This window comes from Triturus cristatus, chromosome 1_1 (assembly GCF_964204655.1).
Source record: "Triturus cristatus chromosome 1_1, aTriCri1.1, whole genome shotgun sequence".
Taxonomy (NCBI): domain Eukaryota; kingdom Metazoa; phylum Chordata; class Amphibia; order Caudata; family Salamandridae; genus Triturus; species Triturus cristatus.
The window spans coordinates 121,083,941-121,111,301 of record NC_140579.1 but is presented as its reverse complement, the minus strand read 5'-3'; the positions used below and the strand labels follow the sequence as shown (position 1 = coordinate 121,111,301).

The window sequence follows — 27,361 nt, the reverse complement described above, 5'->3', positions numbered from 1 at the left end:
AAATGAGGCTTGGCAATCACACATCATCCATACCTGTAGACACTGCCTTTTAAGAGTGAATGAGGGTTGGCAATCACACATCATCCGTACCTGTAGACACTGCCTGTTAAGAGTGAATGAGGCTTGGCAATCGCACATCATCCGTACCTGTAGACACGGCCTGTTAAGAGTGAATGAGGCTTGGCAATCACACATCATCCATACTTGTAGACGCGGCCTGTTAAGAGTGAATGAGGCTTGGCAATCACACATCATCCGTACCTGTAGACACTACCTGTGAAGAGTGAATGAGGCTTGGCAATCACACATCATCCGTACCTGTAGACACTGCCTTTAAGAGTGAATGAGGCTTGGCAATCACACATCATCCAGTACCTGTAGACACTGCCTTTAAGAGTGAATGAGGCTTGGCAATCACACATCATCCGTACCTGTAGACACTGTCTGTTAAGAGTGAATGAGGCTTGGCAATCACACCTCATCCGTACCTGTAGACACGACCTGTTAAGAGTGAACGAGGCTTGGCAATCACACATCATCCGTACCTGTAGACACGGCCTGTTAAGAGTGAACGAGGCTTGGCAATCACACATCATCCGTACCTGTAGACAAGGCCTGTTAAGAGTGAATGATGATTAGCAATCACACATCACCCGTACCTGTAGACACTGCCTGTTAAGAGTGAATGAGGCTTGGCAATCACACATCATCCGTACCTGTAGACACTGCCTTTTAAGAGTGAATGAGGTTTGGCAATCACACATCATCCCTACCTGTAGACACCACCTGTTAAGAGTTAATTAGGCTTGGCAATCACACATCATCCGTACCTGTAGACACTGCCTGTTAAGAGTGAATGAGGCTTGGCAATCGCACATCATCCGTACCTGTAGACGCGGCCTGTTAAGAGTGAATGAGGCTTGGCAATCACACATCATCCATACTTGTAGACGCGGCCTGTTAAGAGTGAATGAGGCTTGGTAATCACACATCACCCATACCTGTAGACACCGCCTGTTAAGAGTGAATGAGGCTTCGCAATCGCACCTCATCCGTACCAGTAGACACTACCTGTGAAGAGTGAATGAGGCTTGGCAATCACACATCATCCGTACCTGTAGGCACGGCCTGTTAAGAGTGAATGAGGCTTGGCAATGACACATCATCCGTACCTGTAGACACTGCCTGTTAAGAGTGAATGAGGCTTGGCAATCGCACATCATCCCTACCTGTAGACACTGTCTGTTAAGAGTGAATGAGGCTAGGAAATCACACATCATGCGGACTTGTAGACGCGGCCTGTTAAGAGTGAATGAGGCTTGGCAATCACACATCATCCATACCTGTAGACACCGCCTGTTAAGAGTGAATGAGGCTTGGCAATCACACATCATCCGTACCTGTAGACACTACCTGTTAAGAGTCAACGAGGCTTGGCAATCGCACATCATCCGTACCTGTAGACAATACCTGTTGAGAGTGAATGAGGCTTGGCAATCACACATCATCCGTACCTGTAGACACGACCTGTTAAGAGTGAATGAGGCTTGACACATCATCTGTACCTGTAGACAATACCTGTTAAGAGTGAACGAGGCTTGGCAATCACACATCACCCGTACCTGTAGACACTGCCTTTTAAGAGTGAATGAGGCTTGGCAATCACACATCATCCGTACCTGTAGACGCTGCCTGTTAAGAGTGAATGAGGCTTGGCAATCACACATCATCCGTACCTGTATACACTACCTGTTAAGAGTGAATGAGGCTTGGCAATCACACATCATCCGTACCTGTAGACACGACCTGTTAAGAGTGAATGAGGCTTGACACATCATCTGCACCTGTAGGCAATACCTGTTAAGTGTGAACGAGGCTTGGTAATCACACATCACCCGTACCTGTAGACACTGCCTTTTAAGAGTGAATGAGGCTTGGCAATCACACATCATCCGTACCTGTAGACACTGCCTGTTAAGAGTGAATGAGGCTTGGCAATCACACATCATCCGTACCTGTAGACACGACCTGCTGAGAGTGAATGAGGCTTGGCAATCACACATCATACCTACCTGTAGACACCGCCTGTTAAGAGTGAATGAGGCTTGGCATTCACACATCATCCGTACCTGTAGACACTACCTGTTAAGAGTGAACGAGGCTTGGCAATCACACATCATCCGTACCTGTAGACACTACCTGTTAAGAGTGAATGAGGCTTGGCAATCACACCTCATCCCTACCTGTAGACACTACCTGTTAAGAGTGAATGAGGCTTGGCAATCACATCATCCGTACCTGTAGACACGACCTGTTAAGAGTGAATGAGGCTTGACATATCATCTGTACCTGTAGACAATACCTGTTAAGAATGAACGAGGCTTGGCAATCACACATCACCCGTACCTGTAGACACTACCTGTGAAGAGTGAATGGTCGAGAGAAACACAAAGTCAGTACCTGTAGACACTGCCTTTAACAGTGAATGAGGCTTGGCAATCACACATCATCCGTACCTGTAGACACGACCTGCTAAGAGTAAATGAGGCTTGGCAATCACACCTCATCCCTACCTGTAGACACTACCTGTTAAGAGTGAATGAGGCTTGGCAATCACACATCATCCGTACCTGTAGACACTGTCGGTTAAGAGTGAATGAGGCTTGGCAATCACACCTCATCCGTACCTGTAGACACGACCTGTTAAGAGTGAACGAGGCTTGGCAATCACACATCATCCGTACCTGTAGACACGGCCTGTTAAGAGTGAACGAGGCTTGGCAATCACACATCATCCGTACCTGTAGACACGGCCTGTTAAGAGTGAATGATGCTTAGCAATCACACACCACCCGTACCTGTAGACACTGCCTGTTAAGAGCGAATGAGGCTTGGCAATCACACATCATCCGTACCTGTAGACAGTGCCTTTTAAGAGTGAATGAGGTTTGGCAATCACACATCATCCCTACCTGTAGACACCACCTGTTAAGAGTGAATTAGGCTTGGCAATCACACATCATCCGTACCTGTAGACACTGCCTATTAAGAGTGAATGAGGCTTAGCAATCGCACATCTTCCGTACCTGTAGACGCGGCCTGTTCAGAGTGAATGAGGCTTGGCAATCACACATCATCCATACTTGTAGACGCGGCCTGTTAAGAGTGAATGAGGCTTGGCAATCACACATCACCCGTACCTGTAGACACTACCTGTTGAGAGTGAATGAGGCTTCGCAATCGCACCTCATCCGTACCAGTAGACACTACCTGTGAGGAGTGAATGAGGCTTGGCAATCACACATCATCCGTACCTGTAGGCACGGCCTGTTAAGAGTGAATGAGGCTTGGCAATGACACATAATCCGCACCTGTAAACACTGCCTGTTAAGAGTGAATGAGGCTTGGCAATCGCACATCATCCCTACCTGTAGACACCACCTGTTAAGAGTGAATTAGGCTTGGCAATCACACATCATCCGTACCTGTAGACACTGCCTGTTAAGAGTGAATGAGGCTTGGCAATCGCACATCATCCGTACCTGTAGACGCGGCCTGTTAAGAGTGAATGAGGCTTGGCAATCACACATCATCCATACTTGTAGACGCGGCCTGTTAAGAGTGAATGAGGCTTGGTAATCACACATCACCCATACCTGTAGACACCGCCTGTTAAGAGTGAATGAGGCTTCGCAATCGCACCTCATCCGTACCAGTAGACACTACCTGTGAAGAGTGAATGAGGCTTGGCAATCACACATCATCCGTACCTGTAGGCACGGCCTGTTAAGAGTGAATGAGGCTTGGCAATGACACATCATCCGTACCTGTAGACACTGCCTGTTAAGAGTGAATGAGGCTTGGCAATCGCACATCATCCCTACCTGTAGACACTGTCTGTTAAGAGTGAATGAGGCTAGGAAATCACACATCATGCGGACTTGTAGACGCGGCCTGTTAAGAGTGAATGAGGCTTGGCAATCACACATCATCCATACCTGTAGACACCGCCTGTTAAGAGTGAATGAGGCTTGGCAATCACACATCATCCGTACCTGTAGACACTACCTGTTAAGAGTCAACGAGGCTTGGCAATCGCACATCATCCGTACCTGTAGACAATACCTGTTGAGAGTGAATGAGGCTTGGCAATCACACATCATCCGTACCTGTAGACACGACCTGTTAAGAGTGAATGAGGCTTGACACATCATCTGTACCTGTAGACAATACCTGTTAAGAGTGAACGAGGCTTGGCAATCACACATCACCCGTACCTGTAGACACTGCCTTTTAAGAGTGAATGAGGCTTGGCAATCACACATCATCCGTACCTGTAGACGCTGCCTGTTAAGAGTGAATGAGGCTTGGCAATCACACATCATCCGTACCTGTATACACTACCTGTTAAGAGTGAATGAGGCTTGGCAATCACACATCATCCGTACCTGTAGACACGACCTGTTAAGAGTGAATGAGGCTTGACACATCATCTGCACCTGTAGGCAATACCTGTTAAGTGTGAACGAGGCTTGGTAATCACACATCACCCGTACCTGTAGACACTGCCTTTTAAGAGTGAATGAGGCTTGGCAATCACACATCATCCGTACCTGTAGACACTGCCTGTTAAGAGTGAATGAGGCTTGGCAATCACACATCATCCGTACCTGTAGACACGACCTGCTGAGAGTGAATGAGGCTTGGCAATCACACATCATACGTACCTGTAGACACCGCCTGTTAAGAGTGAATGAGGCTTGGCATTCACACATCATCCGTACCTGTAGACACTACCTGTTAAGAGTGAACGAGGCTTGGCAATCACACATCATCCGTACCTGTAGACACTACCTGTTAAGAGTGAATGAGGCTTGGCAATCACACCTCATCCCTACCTGTAGACACTACCTGTTAAGAGTGAATGAGGCTTGGCAATCACATCATCCGTACCTGTAGACACGACCTGTTAAGAGTGAATGAGGCTTGACATATCATCTGTACCTGTAGACAATACCTGTTAAGAGTGAACGAGGCTTGGCAATCACACATCACCCGTACCTGTAGACACTACCTGTGAAGAGTGAATGGTCGAGAGAAACACAAAGTCAGTACCTGTAGACACTGCCTTTAACAGTGAATGAGGCTTGGCAATCACACATCATCCGTACCTGTAGACACGACCTGCTAAGAGTAAATGAGGCTTGGCAATCACACCTCATCCCTACCTGTAGACACTACCTGTTAAGAGTGAATGAGGCTTGGCAATCACACATCATCCGTACCTGTAGACACTGTCGGTTAAGAGTGAATGAGGCTTGGCAATCACACCTCATCCGTACCTGTAGACACGACCTGTTAAGAGTGAACGAGGCTTGGCAATCACACATCATCCGTACCTGTAGACACGGCCTGTTAAGAGTGAACGAGGCTTGGCAATCACACATCATCCGTACCTGTAGACACGGCCTGTTAAGAGTGAATGATGCTTAGCAATCACACACCACCCGTACCTGTAGACACTGCCTGTTAAGAGCGAATGAGGCTTGGCAATCACACATCATCCGTACCTGTAGACAGTGCCTTTTAAGAGTGAATGAGGTTTGGCAATCACACATCATCCCTACCTGTAGACACCACCTGTTAAGAGTGAATTAGGCTTGGCAATCACACATCATCCGTACCTGTAGACACTGCCTATTAAGAGTGAATGAGGCTTAGCAATCGCACATCTTCCGTACCTGTAGACGCGGCCTGTTCAGAGTGAATGAGGCTTGGCAATCACACATCATCCATACTTGTAGACGCGGCCTGTTAAGAGTGAATGAGGCTTGGCAATCACACATCACCCGTACCTGTAGACACTACCTGTTGAGAGTGAATGAGGCTTCGCAATCGCACCTCATCCGTACCAGTAGACACTACCTGTGAGGAGTGAATGAGGCTTGGCAATCACACATCATCCGTACCTGTAGGCACGGCCTGTTAAGAGTGAATGAGGCTTGGCAATGACACATAATCCGCACCTGTAAACACTGCCTGTTAAGAGTGAATGAGGCTTGGCAATCGCACATCATCCCTACCTGTAGACACTGCCTGTTAAGAGTGAATGAGGCTAGGCAATCACACATCATCCGTACTTGTAGACGCGGCCTGTTAAGAGTGAATGAGGCTTGGCAATCACACATCATCCATACCTGTAGACACCGCCTGTTAAGAGTGAATGAGGCTTGGCAATCACACATCATCCGTACCTGTAGACACTACCTGTTAAGAGTTAATGAGGCTTGGCAATCACACATCGTCCGTACCTGTAGACACTGTCGATTAAGAGTGAATGAGGCTTGGCAATCACACCTCATCCGTACCTGTAGACACGACCTGTTAAGAGTGAACGTGGCTTGGCAATCACACATCATCCTTACCTGTAGACACGGCCTGTTAAGAGTGAACGAGGCTTGGCAATCACACATCATCCGTACCTGTAGACACGGCCTGTTAAGAGTGAATGATGCTTAGCAATCACACACCACCCGTACCTGTAGACACTGCCTGTTAAGAGTGAATGAGGCTTTGCAATCACACATCATCCGTACCTGTAGGCAGTGCCTTTTAAGAGTGAATGAGGTTTGGCAATCACACATCATCCCTACCTGTAGACACCACCTGTTAAGAGTGAATTAGGCTTGGCAATCACACATCATCCGTACCTGTAGACACTGCCTATTAAGAGTGAACGAGGCTTAGCAATCGCACATCTTCCGTACCTGTAGACGCGGCCTGTTCAGAGTGAATGAGGCTTGGCAATCACACATCATCCATACTTGTAGACGCGGCCTGTTAAGAGTGAATGAGGCTTGGCAATCACACTTCACCCGTACCTGTAGACACCGCCTGTTGAGAGTGAATGAGGCTTCGCAATCGCACCTCATCCGTACCAGTAGACACTACCTGTGAAGAGTGACTGAGGCTTGGCAATCACACATCATCCGTACCTGTAGGCACGGCCTGTTAATAGTGAATGAGGCTTGGCAATGACACATAATCCGCACCTGTAGACACTGCCTGTTAAGAGTGAATGAGGCTTGGCAATCGCACATCATCCCTACCTGTAGACACTGCCTGTTAAGAGTGAATGAGGCTAGGCAATCACACATCATCCGTACTTGTAGACGCAGCCTGTTAAGAGTGAATGAGGCTTGGCAATCACACATCATCCATACCTGTAGACACCGCCTGTTAAGAGTGAATGAGGCTTGGCAATCACACATCATCCGTACCTGTAGACACTACCTGTTAAGAGTCAACGAGGCTTGGCAATCACACATCATCCGTACCTGTAGACAATACCTGTTAAGAGTGAATGAGGCTTGGCAATCACACATCATCCGTACCTGTAGACACGACCTGTTAAGAGTGAATGAGGCTGGACACATCATCTGTACCTGTAGACAATACCTGTTAAGAGTGAACGAGGCTTGGCAACCACACATCACTCGTACCTGTAGACACTGCCTTTTAAGAGTGAATGAGGCTTGGCAATCACACATCATCCGTACCTGTAGACGCTGCCTGTTAAGAATGAATGAGGCTTGGCAATCACACATCATCCGTACCTGTAGGCACGGCCTGTTAAGAGTGAATGAGGCTTGGCAATGACACATCATCCGTACCTGTAGACACTGCCTGTTAAGAGTGAATGAGGCTTGGCAATCGCACATCATCCCTACCTGTAGACACTGTCTGTTAAGAGTGAATGAGGCTAGGAAATCACACATCATGCGGACTTGTAGACGCGGCCTGTTAAGAGTGAATGAGGCTTGGCAATCACACATCATCCATACCTGTAGACACCGCCTGTTAAGAGTGAATGAGGCTTGGCAATCACACATCATCCGTACCTGTAGACACTACCTGTTAAGAGTCAACGAGGCTTGGCAATCGCACATCATCCGTACCTGTAGACAATACCTGTTGAGAGTGAATGAGGCTTGGCAATCACACATCATCCGTACCTGTAGACACGACCTGTTAAGAGTGAATGAGGCTTGACACATCATCTGTACCTGTAGACAATACCTGTTAAGAGTGAACGAGGCTTGGCAATCACACATCACCCGTACCTGTAGACACTGCCTTTTAAGAGTGAATGAGGCTTGGCAATCACACATCATCCGTACCTGTAGACGCTGCCTGTTAAGAGTGAATGAGGCTTGGCAATCACACATCATCCGTACCTGTAGACACTACCTGTTAAGAGTGAATGAGGCTTGGCAATCACACATCATCCGTACCTGTAGACACGACCTGTTAAGAGTGAATGAGGCTTGACACATCATCTGCACCTGTAGGCAATACCTGTTAAGTGTGAACGAGGCTTGGTAATCACACATCACCCGTACCTGTAGACACTGCCTTTTAAGAGTGAATGAGGCTTGGCAATCACACATCATCCGTACCTGTAGACACTGCCTGTTAAGAGTGAATGAGGCTTGGCAATCACACATCATCCGTACCTGTAGACACGACCTGCTAAGAGTGAATGAGGCTTGGCAATCACACATCATACGTACCTGTAGACACCGCCTGTTAAGAGTGAATGAGGCTTGGCATTCACACATCATCCGTACCTGTAGACACTACCTGTTAAGAGTGAACGAGGCTTGACACATCATCTGCACCTGTAGGCAATACCTGTTAAGTGTGAACGAGGCTTGGCAATCACACATCATCCGTACCTGTAGACACTACCTGTTAAGAGTGAATGAGGCTTGGCAATCACACCTCATCCCTACCTGTAGACACTACCTGTTAAGAGTGAATGAGGCTTGGCAATCACATCATCCGTACCTGTAGACACGACCTGTTAAGAGTGAATGAGGCTTGACATATCATCTGTACCTGTAGACAATACCTGTTAAGAGTGAACGAGGCTTGGCAATCACACATCACCCGTACCTGTAGACACTACCTGTGAAGAGTGAATGGTCGAGAGAAACACAAAGTCAGTACCTGTAGACACTGCCTTTAACAGTGAATGAGGCTTGGCAATCACACATCATCCGTACCTGTAGACACGACCTGCTAAGAGTAAATGAGGCTTGGCAATCACACCTCATCCCTACCTGTAGACACTACCTGTTAAGAGTGAATGAGGCTTGGCAATCACACATCATCCGTACCTGTAGACACTGTCGGTTAAGAGTGAATGAGGCTTGGCAATCACACCTCATCCGTACCTGTAGACACGACCTGTTAAGAGTGAACGAGGCTTGGCAATCACACATCATCCGTACCTGTAGACACGGCCTGTTAAGAGTGACCGAGGCTTGGCAATCACACATCATCCGTACCTGTAGACACGGCCTGTTAAGAGTGAATGATGCTTAGCAATCACACACCACCCGTACCTGTAGACACTGCCTGTTAAGAGCGAATGAGGCTTGGCAATCACACATCATCCGTACCTGTAGACAGTGCCTTTTAATAGTGAATGAGGTTTGGCAATCACACATCATCCCTACCTGTAGACACCACCTGTTAAGAGTGAATTAGGCTTGGCAATCACACATCATCCGTACCTGTAGACACTGCCTATTAAGAGTGAATGAGGCTTAGCAATCGCACATCTTCCGTACCTGTAGACGCGGCCTGTTCAGAGTGAATGAGGCTTGGCAATCACACATCATCCATACTTGTAGACGCGGCCTGTTAAGAGTGAATGAGGCTTGGCAATCACACATCACCCGTACCTGTAGACACTACCTGTTGAGAGTGAATGAGGCTTCGCAATCGCACCTCATCCGTACCAGTAGACACTACCTGTGAGGAGTGAATGAGGCTTGGCAATCACACATCATCCGTACCTGTAGGCACGGCCTGTTAAGAGTGAATGAGGCTTGGCAATGACACATAATCCGCACCTGTAGACACTGCCTGTTAAGAATGAATGAGGCTTGGCAATCGCACATCATCCCTACCTGTAGACACTGCCTGTTAAGAGTGAATGAGGCTAGGCAATCACACATCATCCGTACTTGTAGACGCGGCCTGTTAAGAGTGAATGAGGCTTGGCAATCACACATCATCCATACCTGTAGACACCGCCTGTTAAGAGTGAATGAGGCTTGGCAATCACACATCATCCGTACCTGTAGACACTACCTGTTAAGAGTTAATGAGGCTTGGCAATCACACATCGTCCGTACCTGTAGACACTGTCGGTTAAGAGTGAATGAGGCTTGGCAATCACACCTCATCCGTACCTGTAGACACGACCTGTTAAGAGTGAACGTGGCTTGGCAATCACACATCATCCTTACCTGTAGACACGGCCTGTTAAGAGTGAACGAGGCTTGGCAATCACACATCATCCGTACCTGTAGACACGGCCTGTTAAGAGTGAATGATGCTTAGCAATCACACACCACCCGTACCTGTAGACACTGCCTGTTAAGAGTGAATGAGGCTTTGCAATCACACATCATCCGTACCTGTAGGCAGTGCCTTTTAAGAGTGAATGAGGTTTGGCAATCACACATCATCCCTACCTGTAGACACCACCTGTTAAGAGTGAATTAGGCTTGGCAATCACACATCATCCGTACCTGTAGACACTGCCTATTAAGAGTGAACGAGGCTTAGCAATCGCACATCTTCCGTACCTGTAGACGCGGCCTGTTCAGAGTGAATGAGGCTTGGCAATCACACATCATCCATACTTGTAGACGCGGCCTGTTAAGAGTGAATGAGGCTTGGCAATCACACTTCACCCGTACCTGTAGACACCGCCTGTTGAGAGTGAATGAGGCTTCGCAATCGCACCTCATCCGTACCAGTAGACACTACCTGTGAAGAGTGACTGAGGCTTGGCAATCACACATCATCCGTACCTGTAGGCACGGCCTGTTAATAGTGAATGAGGCTTGGCAATGACACATAATCCGCACCTGTAGACACTGCCTGTTAAGAGTGAATGAGGCTTGGCAATCGCACATCATCCCTACCTGTAGACACTGCCTGTTAAGAGTGAATGAGGCTAGGCAATCACACATCATCCGTACTTGTAGACGCAGCCTGTTAAGAGTGAATGAGGCTTGGCAATCACACATCATCCATACCTGTAGACACCGCCTGTTAAGAGTGAATGAGGCTTGGCAATCACACATCATCCGTACCTGTAGACACTACCTGTTAAGAGTCAACGAGGCTTGGCAATCACACATCATCCGTACCTGTAGACAATACCTGTTAAGAGTGAACGAGGCTTGGCAATCACACATCACCCGTACCTGTAGACACTGCCTTTTAAGAGTGAATGAGGCTTGGCAATCACACATCATCCGTTCCTGTAGACACTGCCTATTAAGAGTGAATGAGGCTTGGCAATCACACATGATACGTACCTGTAGACACCGCCTGTTAAGAGTGAATGAGGCTTGGCATTCACACATCATCCGTACTTGTAGACACGACCTGTTTAGAGTGAATGAGGCTTGACACATCATCTGTACCTGTAGACAATACTTGTTAAGAGTGAACGAGGCTTGGCAATCACACATCACCCGTACCTGTAGACACTGCCTTTTAAGAGTGAATGAGGCTTGGCAATCACACATCATCCGTTCCTGTAGACACTGCCTATTAAGAGTGAATGAGGCTTGGCAATCACACATGATACGTACCTGTAGACACCGCCTGTTAAGAGTGAATGAGGCTTGGCATTCACACATCATCCGTACCTGTAGACACTACCTGTTAAGAGTGAACGAGGCTTGGCAATCACACATCATCCGTACCTGTAGACACGACCTGCTAAGAGTGAATGAGGCTTGGCAATCGCACATCTTCCGTACCTGTAGACACTACCTGTTAAGAGTGAATGAGGCTTGGCAATCACACATCATCCCTACCTGTAGACACTACCTGTTAAGAGTGAATGAGGCTTGGCAATCACACATCATCTGTACCGTAGACACTACCTGTTAAGAGTGAATGAGGCTTGGCAATCACACATCACCCGTACCTGTAGACACGACCTGTTAAGAATGAATGAGGCTTGACACATCACCCGTACCTGTAGACACTACCTGTGAAGAGTGAATGGTCGAGAGAAACACAAAGTCAGGATGTAAAACATAACGCAGTGATTGTGCTTCTCTGTGGGAACAAGACTTTGTACCTCCCAAAGGAACCCACTTTTGTTAATCTTACAATAACAACAAATTGAGAAAAACACAAGGATCTAAACCCATGACTTGCAGTTTGCATGCAGTTCCTTGATGCCGGTAAATAGATCACTGCGCTATATTAGAAGGATTGCAGTTTATGAACTAGCAGTAACAACATTATCTCAGTGTCAAAAGCAGTAGCCCACTTTCCAACCTACATAAAATATAGATCTGTGCTCTGCATGTTACATAATGTGCTTTGCAGCAGGCGCATTAACCCGCTATGGTACTTTCTGAGTCAAAACTGTGACTGGACCAAACACAGAGCTCTCCCAGAATCACATTAACCACCAGAGTTATTGTAACACTATTATAATCCCCACAAAATCACTTGGCACACAAAGGTCTCTGCAGCAGGTGGCTTAACCCTGTAAGATACTTTAAATGCAGCCTTTTTGTGACCAATTCAGTAATCTAGGTTTACTGCCACCTATGTCCTTGTCCTCCATTTCTTAGCAACATTTTTTTGTTTATAAATTTAAAAGTTCACTGTCATTTTCAAGCTCCTCCCTTGTGACTCTACCCCCTTTCCGCTGCCACACCACGAACCCCAATTTTTGGATTACCAGAGTAATTTCTTTCCAATTCCAGCTCTGCTTATTTAAAGTTGCTGTTCTTGGGGTTTCCATGCCCGAACACCTCTTCCATCTCCTTTGTATTCTTTCTGATTTTACTTCTCTCTTCCTCCTTGTGAGAAGTTGGCCTGGTATATGATGCTCACTAGTTAAAGTGATTACCTTGTACCATGCCAAGCACCCCTTATGGTGTGGTTGTAAGTCAACCTTTTCGGACTAGCTGCCCTAGTGGTAGCGTAGGCTAAGCAGTCTTTGAGGCTAAACTCTTGAAGCGTGTTAAGCCAGCTGTTTTACCAAATGCAACCCCCTTTTATACCAATGAAAGGACACCACACAGATATATATTCAAAATATATATGTATTTATTTCTCAGAGTAACCCCTAGTCTCTTTATGAGCACAGGAGCACAAATCGTCAAACAAGATTACAGTAGAATACACAGAAGTTGCACTTTATATGGATAGGCCCTGGTGGCCACTCGAACCATATACTAAAATAGTGGTATAAGTACCACGAACAGAAAAGGGAAAAGGCCTAGGGCCTCTAGAATCGCTGGGCCTACAAGGAGCTAACTTCAGTTAGTGACCAGGAGGTCCACGGGTTGCGTGTGCAGAGCAAATAGTCACACGCGAGCTCCCATAGGTTTCAATGGGTGCGTAAAAAGTACAAAGTTACTGCAAAAGGAATCTTCCGGATGACCTAGGAACTTAAGATTGGAAACACAGACACTAGAGATGATTCTCTACACTTGGGCACCGGAGTGCCAGCTTTACCTCACCCACAGGAAGCGGGTGCATAGGCCTCGAAGTGCGTCGGGTTTCTTCTATCTGTTCCGTGGAGCCTGTAGATAAAGATGCTGCAGGCGGTCGGTCTGGAAGAGATGCGGTGGATCCAAGAGTGGATCGGAGATGTTGAAGACCTGTAAGCAGAGGGGACAGTGTTCACAGTCACTAGCCAGTGACCGGCGTGGCACCAGGTGGGTACCAGGCGATGTCGGGTGCAAACAGGAAGAAAGGTGTAGCTTGTCTCTGCAGCCACGTGGTCCCTGAAGGTCGACGACGTCCAGGAGTCGAGTCACGAGCTGTCCCACGCAGGCTCTCGCTGTCGGCGGTGTCGGCGACTTGATCGAAGCAAACAAGCCTTGGCAAAAGCAATTGTTGTAGGAAAGGAAATAAGCTGATGGTTCTGACCAGCAAGGTCAGAGGGACTGCTCTTTTGGAGGGGAGCAAGGGCCAGTCTAGAGCAACCAGACCAGCGGTGTATTTTGTGAAGTTCGTCGCCAAGATGGCCACTAGCCAGCGGGCCAGCAACCGGTTAGGCGCGTCGAGTGGCAAAATGCAGAAGGGCCCCACGCAGATCGTGGAGATGCTGGAGGGCTCACCTTTGGTGCAAATGCTGCTCGGGTGTTGGGCTTCTCAGATCCCAAAGCACAACTTGGAGGGAGCCTCGGTTGTTGCACTTGTCAGCTTGTCGTGGTCGTTTCAAGATGGCTGGCTCCACGTGTCTCGGTGCCTCCACGGGTCTCCTCTTTTCAGGGACTGTGGATCGGGCGGTGAGAGGTCTGGAGGTCCAGGTCTTGTCAGTCTCTGGGCTCGGGCTCCGGCGGGAGGCGGCGGCAAAGCAGACGTTGATTCGCTGGATGGTGCTTGCGTTAGCAAGGTGGTCACTCCCTGACCACAGGGGAGATTGGCTTCAGTCCTCTGTGCAGCAGAGCGTCGAAGTTCCCGTCTTCTTCTTAGTGTTAAGTTGATTCCAGGATGTCTGAAGTTTTAGGACACAGCTCCTACCTTTAAGCGGATTCTAGGGGCCGGACTACCTGCTAGGTCCCTCCCTATGGGTGGGACCAGGAAGGGGGGTGGTTACACCCCCAATCCTTTGTCCAGCTCGCCCCAGGCCCGGGACTGGTGTGCCCCAGGACCGGTTTGAACTGGCATATGCACCGAGGCTCCTTGTGAGCCACAGGCATGTCTGGTTTCTTTCAAGCCCTACCTGACCAATACACAAAATCCTGTCTGGGGTGGTGCACGCACCTCCCCTGGCAGGAAACCCTTTGTCCACACCTCCCAAGCTGGAAGGACTCCCAGCAGCAGGAGGGCAGACTTGTGTCTGTGGTGGCAGCATCCATTTTGTGGAGCTGAGGCTATGTCTGATTTTACCCGGGTTTCAGGCACTGTACATGTCGTGTCCCTCTAGAAGGGTGGAATGCTAACCCCGTCGCCAGAATTGGCGAGGGGTTAGTATTCCAATTCGTATGACACCTTACTCGACATGTTTTGATAAAGCCAAACCAAAGATAGCATTTAACCGCGAGGTTCATAATGCACTTAAGAGTATATGGTATGACGATATCTGGAAACAGTAGAAGGAAGTTGTTCCGACCACTTCAGACAGGCTCAGCTCATGCCAGAGCACCATCTCACATGGAACCACGCACTCTGCCTTCAGGATTGTTAAGGCCTGCCATAGGAGTGACTTATAGGTTACCAGGTGTCCCATTTAAGGTTAGGTATAGGTATACTACACCTAAGTAAGAGGTGATTACACCAACTTACCCCAGCTGAGTGATCAGCCAGTTGTGTCAAATTGTTAGGCCAAGCCTGGGGTGGCATAATACATGCTTCAGCCCTTGGCAGGCCTTGGGTACACCAATGCCCTGGGTACCTAGTGTACACTGGAACAGGGGCTGACAGGGTGATCCAACCAATTGGGTATGTACCTAGGGTACATGGAGTCCATTTTAAAGAGAGAACAGCCAGGCTGAGATCCTGAATAGCAGGATCTCAGGCCAACTAAGTCGAAAAACCAGCTAGACACTAGGCAAAAATTTGGGGGTAACCATAGTCAGGTATCCACCTTCCTACACAACCCCCCCCCAAACGAAGGGAGATAAGGCTGACCTTGACCAGGTAAGCCTATATTGCCCAAGTGGCCATATAAGGAGGAACCAGCACTGGCATGGTTACCCCCTGTCTCATGGTCCACTAAGCAATCCCTCACCCTAAGGGTATCAGAGGGTCTCCACCATAGGGAATCTCTACCTTTGGTGTGTCTTGGCAAAGTAAAAGGCTGGTGTTGAGATGGAGTACTGAAGTGAGTGTCCTCAAAGTGAGGCCTCACCTTCCTCCAATCCCCCTCCACCATGGATGCCTTTCTTTCCTTAACTGAGTTGCACTGTGCTCTCAGGGTCAGCCTCTGGCTACCTAAAGCTGGAGGCTGGGTCCCTTTTGTGGGCTTACTGGAGGGACAGGTCAGGTCTGGGGCCCTAAGGTCCCATGTTTGCCTGTACCCAACAGAATCCCTCTGGGGGAGGTCCCTAACTACCTGTAAAGGAGATCCCTCAGGAATGTTTTTACCCATCACCTGACTAGGGCTACTAGCCAGGCAATCCTCATTCTTTTGATGGGGGGGTTCTTGTGGACAGGGGCCCTCTTGGGGTCCACTGGCCTCCCTGACCTCTGCAGCCCTGGGCTGACTGAGGCAGGGTAGAGAGAGGCAGGCTACCTGCACCAGACTGGGTCCCACCTTGGAAGGGGCCACTGACATCAGAGGCTCTGCCAGGCCAGGCCTGGCTACCTCTGGGGCAGTTCCTTCACAAGGGGTGAGGTCAGCTCCCTGAGGAGGCTGACTTTTTCCTAATGTCTGGGGAGAGGGAGACTTTTCTTCCTCCCCACTACTCTCTGTTTGTGTGGAGTGATCCATAGTTTCAGGCTTCACTACACCTATGTCAGTCTGAGTATAGGCTGAGACCATTACAGCCTTGCCAACCTTTTCAGGGGGGCACTCAGTTTGTGTTTGAGCTGTGACTGTCACAGCTCTGCCAGTCTCTACAGGGAAGTCTGTCTGTGCCTGGGCCGTGGCTACCACTGCCCTTCCAACCTTTCCAGGGAGGAAATCTATTTGGACAGGGGTTGTGAATGGCACAACCCCACTACCCTTTTGTGAAAGGCCTACCATTTTAGAATGGGTGTCTTGTTCAACTCCAGCCCAAGCTGAGAGTTCTAAGTCATTCCCCAGTAAGCAGTCTACAGGCAAGGTTGGGGACACTGCCACCCTTTTAGGGCCAGTGACACCTCCCCAGCTGAGACATACCTCTGCCATGGGATGACTGTTCTGTTTGCCATCAATGTTGGTCACCTGGTAGGAGAAACCAGGCAAAAGCTGCTCAGAGGGAACTAGCCAATGGGCCACCATTGTGATGCTAGCTCCAGTGTCTCTGTAGGCCTCAGCTTTTGTACCATTGATGTAGGGCTCCTGTCTGTACCTACCCAAAGTGTTGGGACAGGCAGTGAAGTTGGCAAACCCCATGCCACCATCACAGACAAGAGTATCTGCTGCAGGGGAATTGGCTAAGCCAGGGTCCCCCTGTGTTCCCCAAGTAAACCCACCCAAATTTTTGGGGGCACTCCCACCACCTGGGGGATTACTGCTGACAGTAATAGGTGGTGTGACAGGAGTAATTGGAGGAACAGTTTTGTTTTTAGCCCTTGGGCAACCGCTGTCAGTTTTCCAATGCCCAGGAGTTTTACACTCATGGCAGTAGGGCTTTTTAGCTGTGGTAGAGGAGGGAGCTTGGGACCCACCACCCTGTGTGGAGTTTTGGGGCCCTGAGGAAGATTTCTCTTTTGCTTTATCCCCACCCTTCTCTTGAGGCTTGGTGGTATCTTTCTTTTGGTCACCACCCTGGTTTTTAGGCCTGATCCTGGTCCTGACCCATTTATCTGCCCTCTTTCCCAATTCTTGGGGAGAGGTCAAATCTGAGTCTACCAGGTGTTGATGGAGAAGCTGGTTTTGACAATTACTTAAAATCTGCTCTCTCATCATCAAATTGTACAATCCTGTATAATCAGACACCTTACTTCCCAGCAACCAACCCTCCAAAGCCTTAGTTGCACATTCCACATATTCAGACCAGTCCTGAGTCTGTGTCTTTTGGGTGTCTCTGAACATTAACCTGTACTGTTCAGTGGTTAAGCCTAACCCATCAACCAGAACACTCTTCAGGACTCTGTAGTTTCTGACATCCTCTTCTCTAACAGTGAGGAGTCTGTCTCTGCCTCTTCCTTCAAAGGAGAGCCAGAGGATTGCTGCCCACTGGTCTTCAGGAACCTGCTGTACTTTGCAGGCTCTCTCAAGAGCAGTTATCCATTTGTGGATGTCATCCCCACTTTTGTAGGGGGGCACAACCTTAGACAGGTTCCTATTATCAAAGACCCTATCTTTGTCCTTAGGGACAATGCTGCCACCAGTGGGTATAGACCCACTCTCTCTAGGTTGCCTAGCCTTCCTCAGTTTTTCTTCCATCAGGGCTACTTCTAGCTCCTGCTTCCTGATCCTCAGCTGGGCTTCCTGCATTCTGGCCTCGTGTTCCCTCCTCTGAGGGGTGGTCATCCTTTTCCTGGAGTGACCTTGAGAGCCTCTAGAGCCATGGGAAGCATTGGAGTCACCTGAGCGATTCCTTTGCCTTCCAAGCCCTGTGTTAAGTCCACTGGGGAGATCCAATGGGGTGTACCCACTGTCAGTCCCCAATAGCCTTAGTTTAGCTGGGCCAAGTATAACACTTGGCACTGGGCTAGTTCTCCCTTCATCCCCACTCACATCTGTATCCCCATCACTTTCTTCCTCTGTGGTAGGCATCCCATCTAAGGGGTGACTATTGGAAGGGGGTACCTCTGTGGCATCTTCAGAAGGGGGGCCTCCTGTTCCTGTCCCTAAGGGGGCTAACTGGGAAGCTTTCTCGAGTTCTCTCTGATTTTCATCATTCTGTAAGAGTTCTCTGAGCTCAGCAGAGGTAGGGTTCTTGGGCTGTTTAAGGTCTCTAAGAGTTGCCAAATGCCTGAGCTCATTCTGATTTAGGGTAGCAAAGATGGACGGTGCCCTCTGGGGGTCACTCTCAACAGAGATGGGTACCTTGGACCCCTCTGCCCCAGCCATTGCTCTTAAGTGTGGGTGGATGTGTTGCAATCTACCTACACTTGGGTTTTCCTACTAAACCTATCTAGTAGTTGTAGTCAGGGTGTGCTACTCCCTTTGCTCTACAACAACTAAGTTCAGTAGAACTTATGTATATCTAATCTTGTTTTATATGTACCTACAGGTACCTATGTGATCTTTCAATTGGTAACCAAGAGATTACAATGGTAAAACACAGCAAGCTCAAATCCCACCGCTGCTCACCAATGTGAGAAGTTGGCCTGGTATATGATGCTCACTAGTTAAAGTGATCACCTTGTACCATGCCAAGCACCCCTTATGGTGTGGTTGTAAGTCAACCTTTTCGGACTAGCTGCCCTAGTGGTAGCGTAGGCTAAGCAGTCTTTGAGGCTAAACTCTTGAAGCGTGTTAAGCCAGCTGTTTTACCAAATGCAACCCCCTTTTATACCAATGAAAGGACACCACACAGATATATATTCAAAATATATATGTATTTATTTCTCAGAGTAACCCCTAGTCTCTTTATGAGCACAGGAGCACAAATCGTCAAACAAGATTACAGTAGAATACACAGAAGTTGCACTTTATATGGATAGGCCCTGGTGGCCACTCGAACCATATACTAAAATAGTGGTATAAGTACCACGAACAGAAAAGGGAAAAGGCCTAGGGCCTCTAGAATCGCTGGGCCTACAAGGAGCTAACTTCAGTTAGTGACCAGGAGGTCCACGGGTTGCGTGTGCAGAGCAAATAGTCACACGCGAGCTCCCATAGGTTTCAATGGGTGCGTAAAAAGTACAAAGTTACTGCAAAAGGAATCTTCCGGATGACCTAGGAACTTAAGATTGGAAACACAGACACTAGAGATGATTCTCTACACTTGGGCACCGGAGTGCCAGCTTTACCTCACCCACAGGAAGCGGGTGCATAGGCCTCGAAGTGCGTCGGGTTTCTTCTATCTGTTCCGTGGAGCCTGTAGATAAAGATGCTGCAGGCGGTCGGTCTGGAAGAGATGCGGTGGATCCAAGAGTGGATCGGAGATGTTGAAGACCTGTAAGCAGAGGGGACAGTGTTCACAGTCACTAGCCAGTGACCGGCGTGGCACCAGGTGGGTACCAGGCGATGTCGGGTGCAAACAGGAAGAAAGGTGTAGCTTGTCTCTGCAGCCACGTGGTCCCTGAAGGTCGACGACGTCCAGGAGTCGAGTCACGAGCTGTCCCACGCAGGCTCTCGCTGTCGGCGGTGTCGGCGACTTGATCGAAGCAAACAAGCCTTGGCAAAAGCAATTGTTGTAGGAAAGGAAATAAGCTGATGGTTCTGACCAGCAAGGTCAGAGGGACTGCTCTTTTGGAGGGGAGCAAGGGCCAGTCTAGAGCAACCAGACCAGCGGTGTATTTTGTGAAGTTCGTCGCCAAGATGGCCACTAGCCAGCGGGCCAGCAACCGGTTAGGCGCGTCGAGTGGCAAAATGCAGAAGGGCCCCACGCAGATCGTGGAGATGCTGGAGGGCTCACCTTTGGTGCAAATGCTGCTCGGGTGTTGGGCTTCTCAGATCCCAAAGCACAACTTGGAGGGAGCCTCGGTTGTTGCACTTGTCAGCTTGTCGTGGTCGTTTCAAGATGGCTGGCTCCACGTGTCTCCGTGCCTCCACGGGTCTCCTCTTTTCAGGGACTGTGGATCGGGCGGTGAGAGGTCTGGAGGTCCAGGTCTTGTCAGTCTCTGGGCTCGGGCTCCGGCGGGAGGCGGCGGCAAAGCAGACGTTGATTCGCTGGATGGTGCTTGCGTTAGCAAGGTGGTCACTCCCTGACCACAGGGGAGATTGGCTTCAGTCCTCTGTGCAGCAGAGCGTCGAAGTTCCCGTCTTCTTCTTAGTGTTAAGTTGATTCCAGGATGTCTGAAGTTTTAGGACACAGCTCCTACCTTTAAGCGGATTCTAGGGGCCGGACTACCTGCTAGGTCCCTCCCTATGGGTGGGACCAGGAAGGGGGGTGGTTACACCCCCAATCCTTTGTCCAGCTCGCCCCAGGCCCGGGACTGGTGTGCCCCAGGACCGGTTTGAACTGGCATATGCACCGAGGCTCCTTGTGAGCCACAGGCATGTCTGGTTTCTTTCAAGCCCTACCTGACCAATACACAAAATCCTGTCTGGGGTGGTGCACGCACCTCCCCTGGCAGGAAACCCTTTGTCCACACCTCCCAAGCTGGAAGGACTCCCAGCAGCAGGAGGGCAGACTTGTGTCTGTGGTGGCAGCATCCATTTTGTGGAGCTGAGGCTATGTCTGATTTTACCCGGGTTTCAGGCACTGTACATGTCGTGTCCCTCTAGAAGGGTGGAATGCTAACCCCGTCGCCAGAATTGGCGAGGGGTTAGTATTCCAATTCGTATGACACCTTACTCGACATGTTTTGATAAAGCCAAACCAAAGATAGCATTTAACCGCGAGGTTCATAATGCACTTAAGAGTATATGGTATGACGATATCTGGAAACAGTAGAAGGAAGTTGTTCCGACCACTGCAGACAGGCTCAGCTCATGCCAGAGCACCATCTCACATGGAACCACGCACTCTGCCTTCAGGATTGTTAAGGCCTGCCATAGGAGTGACTTATAGGTTACCAGGTGTCCCATTTAAGGTTAGGTATAGGTATACTACACCTAAGTAAGAGGTGATTACACCAACTTACCCCAGCTGAGTGATCAGCCAGTTGTGTCAAATTGTTAGGCCAAGCCTGGGGTGGCATAATACATGCTTCAGCCCTTGGCAGGCCTTGGGTACACCAATGCCCTGGGTACCTAGTGTACACTGGAACAGGGGCTGACAGGGTGATCCAACCAATTGGGTATGTACCTAGGGTACATGGAGTCCATTTTAAAGAGAGAACAGCCAGGCTGAGATCCTGAATAGCAGGATCTCAGGCCAACTAAGTCGAAAAACCAGCTAGACACTAGGCAAAAATTTGGGGGTAACCATAGTCAGGTATCCACCTTCCTACACTCCTCCTCTCCCCTCTCTGCCTCCATCCACGCAAATTGTTTTGTTTGGGGTGTAGGGGGGTGTCAGGGGTGGGGAAGATGGCTTTTTACCCCCTTCCCATGCTCTTTCTTTTGTCCGCTTTATTTGTGAGGAGTCCCTTCCACACCCTCATTCCTCCTCCTGACCCTTTCCGTACTCTGCCCCCCTCTACCTTTCTTTCCCTATCATTTTAGCTTTCTATTTAAACTCTATCACCAGCACAATGGGACACTATGTAATGGTAAATCTAGTGGCTGGAATTACCGGTCCGATTACCAGGATCCATTAATGATGTCCTTTGTGTTCCTGTCCACACTCCGGTGTTACTGTACTGGTCGGTACTGGTACCCCCAGCGACTGGAATTACCGGTACGATTACCAGGATCCCCGTAATGATTTCCTTTGTGTTCCTGTCCACACTCCGGTGTTACTGTACTGGTACCTCCATCGACTGGAGGTACCGGTACGATTACCAAGATCCCTGTAATGAGTCCCTTTGTGTTCCTGTCCACGCTCTGGTGTTACTCTTCTGGTGGGTACTGGTACCCCCAGCGACTGGAATTACCGGTACGATTACCAGGATCCCTGTAATGAGACCCTTTGTGTTCCTCTCCATGCTCTGGTGTTACTGTACTGGTCGGTACTGGTACCTCCAGCGACTGGAATTACCGGTCCGATTACCAGGATCCATTAATGATTTCCTTTGTGTTCCTGTCCACGCTCCGGTGTTACTGTACTGGCCGGTACTGGTACCCCCAGCGACTGGAATTACCAGTACGATTACCAGGATCCCTGTAATGAGTCCCTTTGTGTTCCTGTCCACGCTCTGGTGTTACTGTACTGGTCGGTACTGGTACCTCCATCGACTGGAATTACCAGTCCGTTTTCCAGGATCCATTAATGAGTTCCTTTTTGTTCCTGTCCACGCTCCAGTGTTACTGTACTGGCCGGTACTGGTACCTCCAGCGACTGGAATTACCAGTCCCATTACCAGGATCCCTGTAATGAGGCCCTGTGTGTTCCTGTCCACGCTCCAGTGTTACTGCACTGGTCGGTACTGGTACCTTCAGCGACTAGAGTTACCGGTCCGATTACCAGGATCCCTGTAATGAGACACTTTGTGTTCCTCTCCACGCTCCGATGTTACTTTACTGGTCGGTACTGGTACCTCCAGCGACTGGAATTACCGGTCCGATTACCAGGATCCATTAATGATTTCCTTTGTGTTCCTCTCCACGCTCCAGAGTTACTGTACTGGTCGGTACTGGTACCTCCAGTGACTGGAATTACCGGTCCGATTACCAGGATCCCTTAATGATTTCCTTTGTGTTCCTCTCCACGCTCCAGAGTTACTGTACTGGTCGGTACTGGTACCGCCAGTGACTGGAATTACCGGTCCTATTACCAGGATCCATTAATGATTTCCTTTGTGTTCCTCTCCACGCTCCAGAGTTACTGTACTGGTCGGTACTAGTACCTCCAGTGACTGGAATTACCGGTCTGATTACCAGGATCCATTAATGATTTCCTTTGTGTCCCTCTCCCGCTCCAGTGTTACTGTACTGGCCGGTACTGGTACCTACAGCGACTGGAGTTACCGGTCCGATTACTAGGAACCATTAATGATTTATTTTGTGTTACTCTCCACGCTCAATAGTTACTGTACTGGCTGGTACTGCTACCTCCTGTGACTGGAATTACCGGTCTGATTACCAGGATCCCTTAATGAATTCCTTTGTGTTCCTGTCCATGCTCCGGTGTTACTGTACTGGCCGGTACTGGTACCTCCAGCGACTGGAATTACTGGTCCGATTACTAGGATCCCTTAATGATTTCCTTTGTGTTCCTCTCCACGCTCTAGAGTTACTGTACTGGTGGGTACTGGTACCTCCAGCGACTGGAATTACCAGGATCCTTTATTGATTCCCTTTGTGTTCCTCTCCACGCTCCAGAGTTACTGTACTGGTACCTCCAGGGACTGGAATTTCTGGTCCGTTTACCAGGATCCATTAAGGATTTCCTTTGTGTTCCTCTCCACGCTCCAGAGTTACCGTACTGGTCGGTACTGGTTCCTCCATCGACTGGAATTACCGGTCCGATTACCAGGATCCATTAATGAGTTCCTTTGTGTTCCTGTCCACGCTCTGGTGTTACTGTACTGGCCGGTACTGGTACCTCCAGCGACTGGAATTACCAGTCCGATTACCAGGATCCCTGTAGTGAGGCCCTTTGTGTTCCTATTCACGCTTCAGTGTTGCTGCACTGGTCGGTACTGGTACCTCCAGTGACTGGAGTTACCGCTCCGATTGCCAGGATCCCTGTAATGAGGCCCTTTGTGTTCCTCTCCATGCTCCGGTGTTACTGTACTGGTCGGTACTGGTACCTCCAGCGACTGGAGTTACCGGTCTGATTACCAGGATCCCTGTAATGAGGCCCTTTGTGTTCCTCTCCACGCTCCGGTGTTACTGTACTGGTCAGTACTGGTACCTCCAGTGACTGGAATTACCAGTTCGATTACCAGGATCCATTAATGATTTATTTTGTGTTCCTCTCCACGCTCCAGAGTTACTGTACTGGTCGGTACTGGTACCTCCAGCGACTGGAATTACCGGTCCGATTACCAGGATCCATTAATGATTTCCTTTGTTTTCCTCTCCACGCTCCAGAGTTACTGTCCTGGCTGCTACTGGTACCTCCAGCGACTGGAATTACCGGTCCGATTACTAGGATCCATTATTGATTTCCTTTGTGTTCCTGTCCACGCTCCGGTGTTACTGTACTGGCTGCTACTGGTACCCCCAGCAACTGGAATTACCGGTCCGATTACCATGATCCCTGTAATGAGGCACTTTGTGTTCCTGTCCACGTTTCGGTGTTACTGTACTGGCCGGTACTGGTACCTCCAGGGACTGGGGTTTACGCAGGGCCGGCTTTAGGGCGGTACGACCGGTGCCACCGCACCGGGTGCTGGCTTCCTGGGGGCGCCGTGTTTGAAAGTTTATGCTTTTGAAGCACCTTCTGCAGCGTTTCTTTCCCCCAGCAATTACCAGGCCTCACATAAATGTCAAGATAACTCGTGCGATTAACTATCTTCCTGGAGAGAGATCAGCATTTTGTATAGTTGAGGTTTTGACTTCGGTGAAGTTAGTGTAGAGGGTTAATATGCCTGCTGCAAAGAACGTGTGCCAAGTAGATTACAGAGTGTGTATGATGTAAACAGATCAGCAGGTTACTGCTTTCAAAAGAGACATCTTTTTTGTTATAACTTGAAGTCCTAATATGGAATAGTGAGCTATTAACTTTCATCCTAGAACTGCATACACACTGCAAAGTATACATTATTAGAACATTGATTAATGTTGCAAAAAGGGTTAATTTGGCTAGAAATCAATTCTTATTATTAAAGGAAACTCCCAACTATGCTGTTTCTTTTTCGACTCTGAGTTTGTGCTTCTCCACACCAAGCACTCTTAAACTATACTGCCTACCAGTATGGATGACATGCGACTCCTACACTTTTAGTCCTTTGGCTTATGTAACATTTCCTATACACTGATTTACACATGTATGATTGATTGTCTCTGTGTAATGTGTGTGTGATGCAAAGTGCTCGGACACCCTACACTGGTATGAGTGGCGCTATATAACTAATTCAATGCATCTGAGAGAGTGTGGTTATGGTGACTTGGTCACTGTTAAAGGGTGCTAGGGAGAGAATCCGTGGTGGAGGTGGTCATTGGGGGGCAGCCAACAAACATTGTCGCACAGGGCGCCACCGGCACTAAAGCCGGCTCTGAGTTTCCGGTCTGATTACCAGGTTTCTTTGTGTTCATTGCCACTCTCCTGAGTGGGAGAGTGGAAAAGGTGACAGCGGACGCTGTAAATGAACTTATCTTTTCTTACTTTTCCCGTGTTCTGTAACAGGTATGGGGGTCTCCGGGCAGCCGCTTGGCTCAGTCATAAACTCTACTGAAGGAAGCACTTCGGGAGCCCCCGTCTTACTGGGACTGACCACAGCCTCGTCCAGTCTTCAAGAGAACACGACTCTCTCCAATGACTCTGCACTCTCTGCGGCGAGTGTGGTCCCCCCACTTGCTGCGGGAGGGGCACAAGACAACGTGAATTCCGATTGGAGCAGTGGCCAGGCCGGTGCTGCTCCCCCAGCGGCATATGGGACTCCCCCTCCACTGGACACCGCTGTCAATGGTGGAAACTCTGGTGAGTGTGGTGAACATGGTATCACAAGAGTGAAGAGGTGACTGAGGTCATGCGTGGGCCTCTTCCTACCACGAGGGTCGCTGCACGCATGGGCTGACTGCACAACGGGCTTCGCGACACTGGGAGTCAAACTCGCTGCACCGGGGGTCTCACTGCACCAGGGGATCTCACTGCACCAGCGTTCTCCCTGCACCTGGAGGTCTCGCAGCACCAAGGGTCTTCCTATCACAGAGGCTCGCTGCTCTGGGGGTCTTGCAGCACCTGGGTTCTTCCTATTATGTGGGCTCATTGCTCGCAAGGGCTCTCTGCACCAGATGTGTCACTGCACCAGGGGTCTCACTGCACCAGGAGATTTCACTGCACCAAGGGTGTTCCCATCACAGGGGGCCGCTGCTCTCGGCGTCTTGCACCATATGGGTTCTTCCTATTACATGGGTTCACTGCACCCAGGGGCTCTCTGCACCAGGGGTCTCACTGTACCAGGGGTCTCACTGTACCAGGGGTCTCACTGCACCAGGGGTCTCACTGGACCAGAGGCCTCACTGCACCAGGAGGTCTCTCTGCACCAAGGGTGTTCCCATCACCGGGGATCGCAGCTCCAGGGCTCTTGCACCATATGGGTTCTTCCTATTACATGGGTTCACTGCACCCAGGGGCTCTCTGCACCAGGGGTATCAATGCACCAGGGGTCTCACTGGACCAGGGGTCTCACTGCACCAGAAGGTCTCTCTGCACCAAGGAGCTTCCCATCACAGAGGCTCGCTGCTCCAGGGGCCTTGCACCATATGGGTTCTCCCTATTATGCAAGCTCAGGGTCTCACTGCACCATGGGTCTCACTGCATCAGAAGGTCTCGCTGCGCCAGGGATCTTCCTATCATAGAGCTCACTGCACTGGGTGTCTTGCAGCACATGGGTTCTTCCTATTACACAGGCTCACTGTATTCAGGATCTCGCTGCACCAGGGATCTCATTGTACCAGGGGTATCAATGCACCAGGGGTCTCATTGGACCAGGGGTTTCACTGCACTAGGAGGTCTCTCTGCACCAAGGGTGTTCCCATCACAGGGGGTCGCTGCTCCAGGGGTCTTGCACCATATGGGTTCTTCCTATTACATAGGTTCACTGCACCCAGGGGCTCTCTGCACCAGGGGTATCAATGCACCAGGGGTCTCACTGGACCAGGGGTCTCACTGTACCAGGAGGTCTCTCTGCACCAAGGAGCTTCCCATCACAGAGGCTCGCTGCTCCAGGGGTCTTGCACCATATGGGTTCTCCCTATTATGCAAGCTCAGGGTCTCACTGCACCATGGGTCTCACTGCACCAGAAGGTCTCGCTGCGCCAAGAGTCTTCCTATCACAGGCTCGCTGCTCTGGGAGTCTTGCAGCACCTAGG

The 27,361-nt window shown here is 49.5% G+C and overlaps 1 protein-coding gene across 1 annotated transcript in view; it reads left to right on the top strand.

Moving 5' to 3' along the window:
- Positions 1-27,361, top strand: part of LOC146869731 (uncharacterized) — a 76,333-nt gene that overhangs the window by 25,233 nt on the left and 23,739 nt on the right. Inside the window, exon 4 of the mRNA XM_085613717.1 lies at positions 25,674-25,967. Coding sequence (XP_085469843.1) covers positions 25,674-25,967 — 294 coding nt within the window. The remainder of the gene's footprint in view (positions 1-25,673; positions 25,968-27,361) is intronic.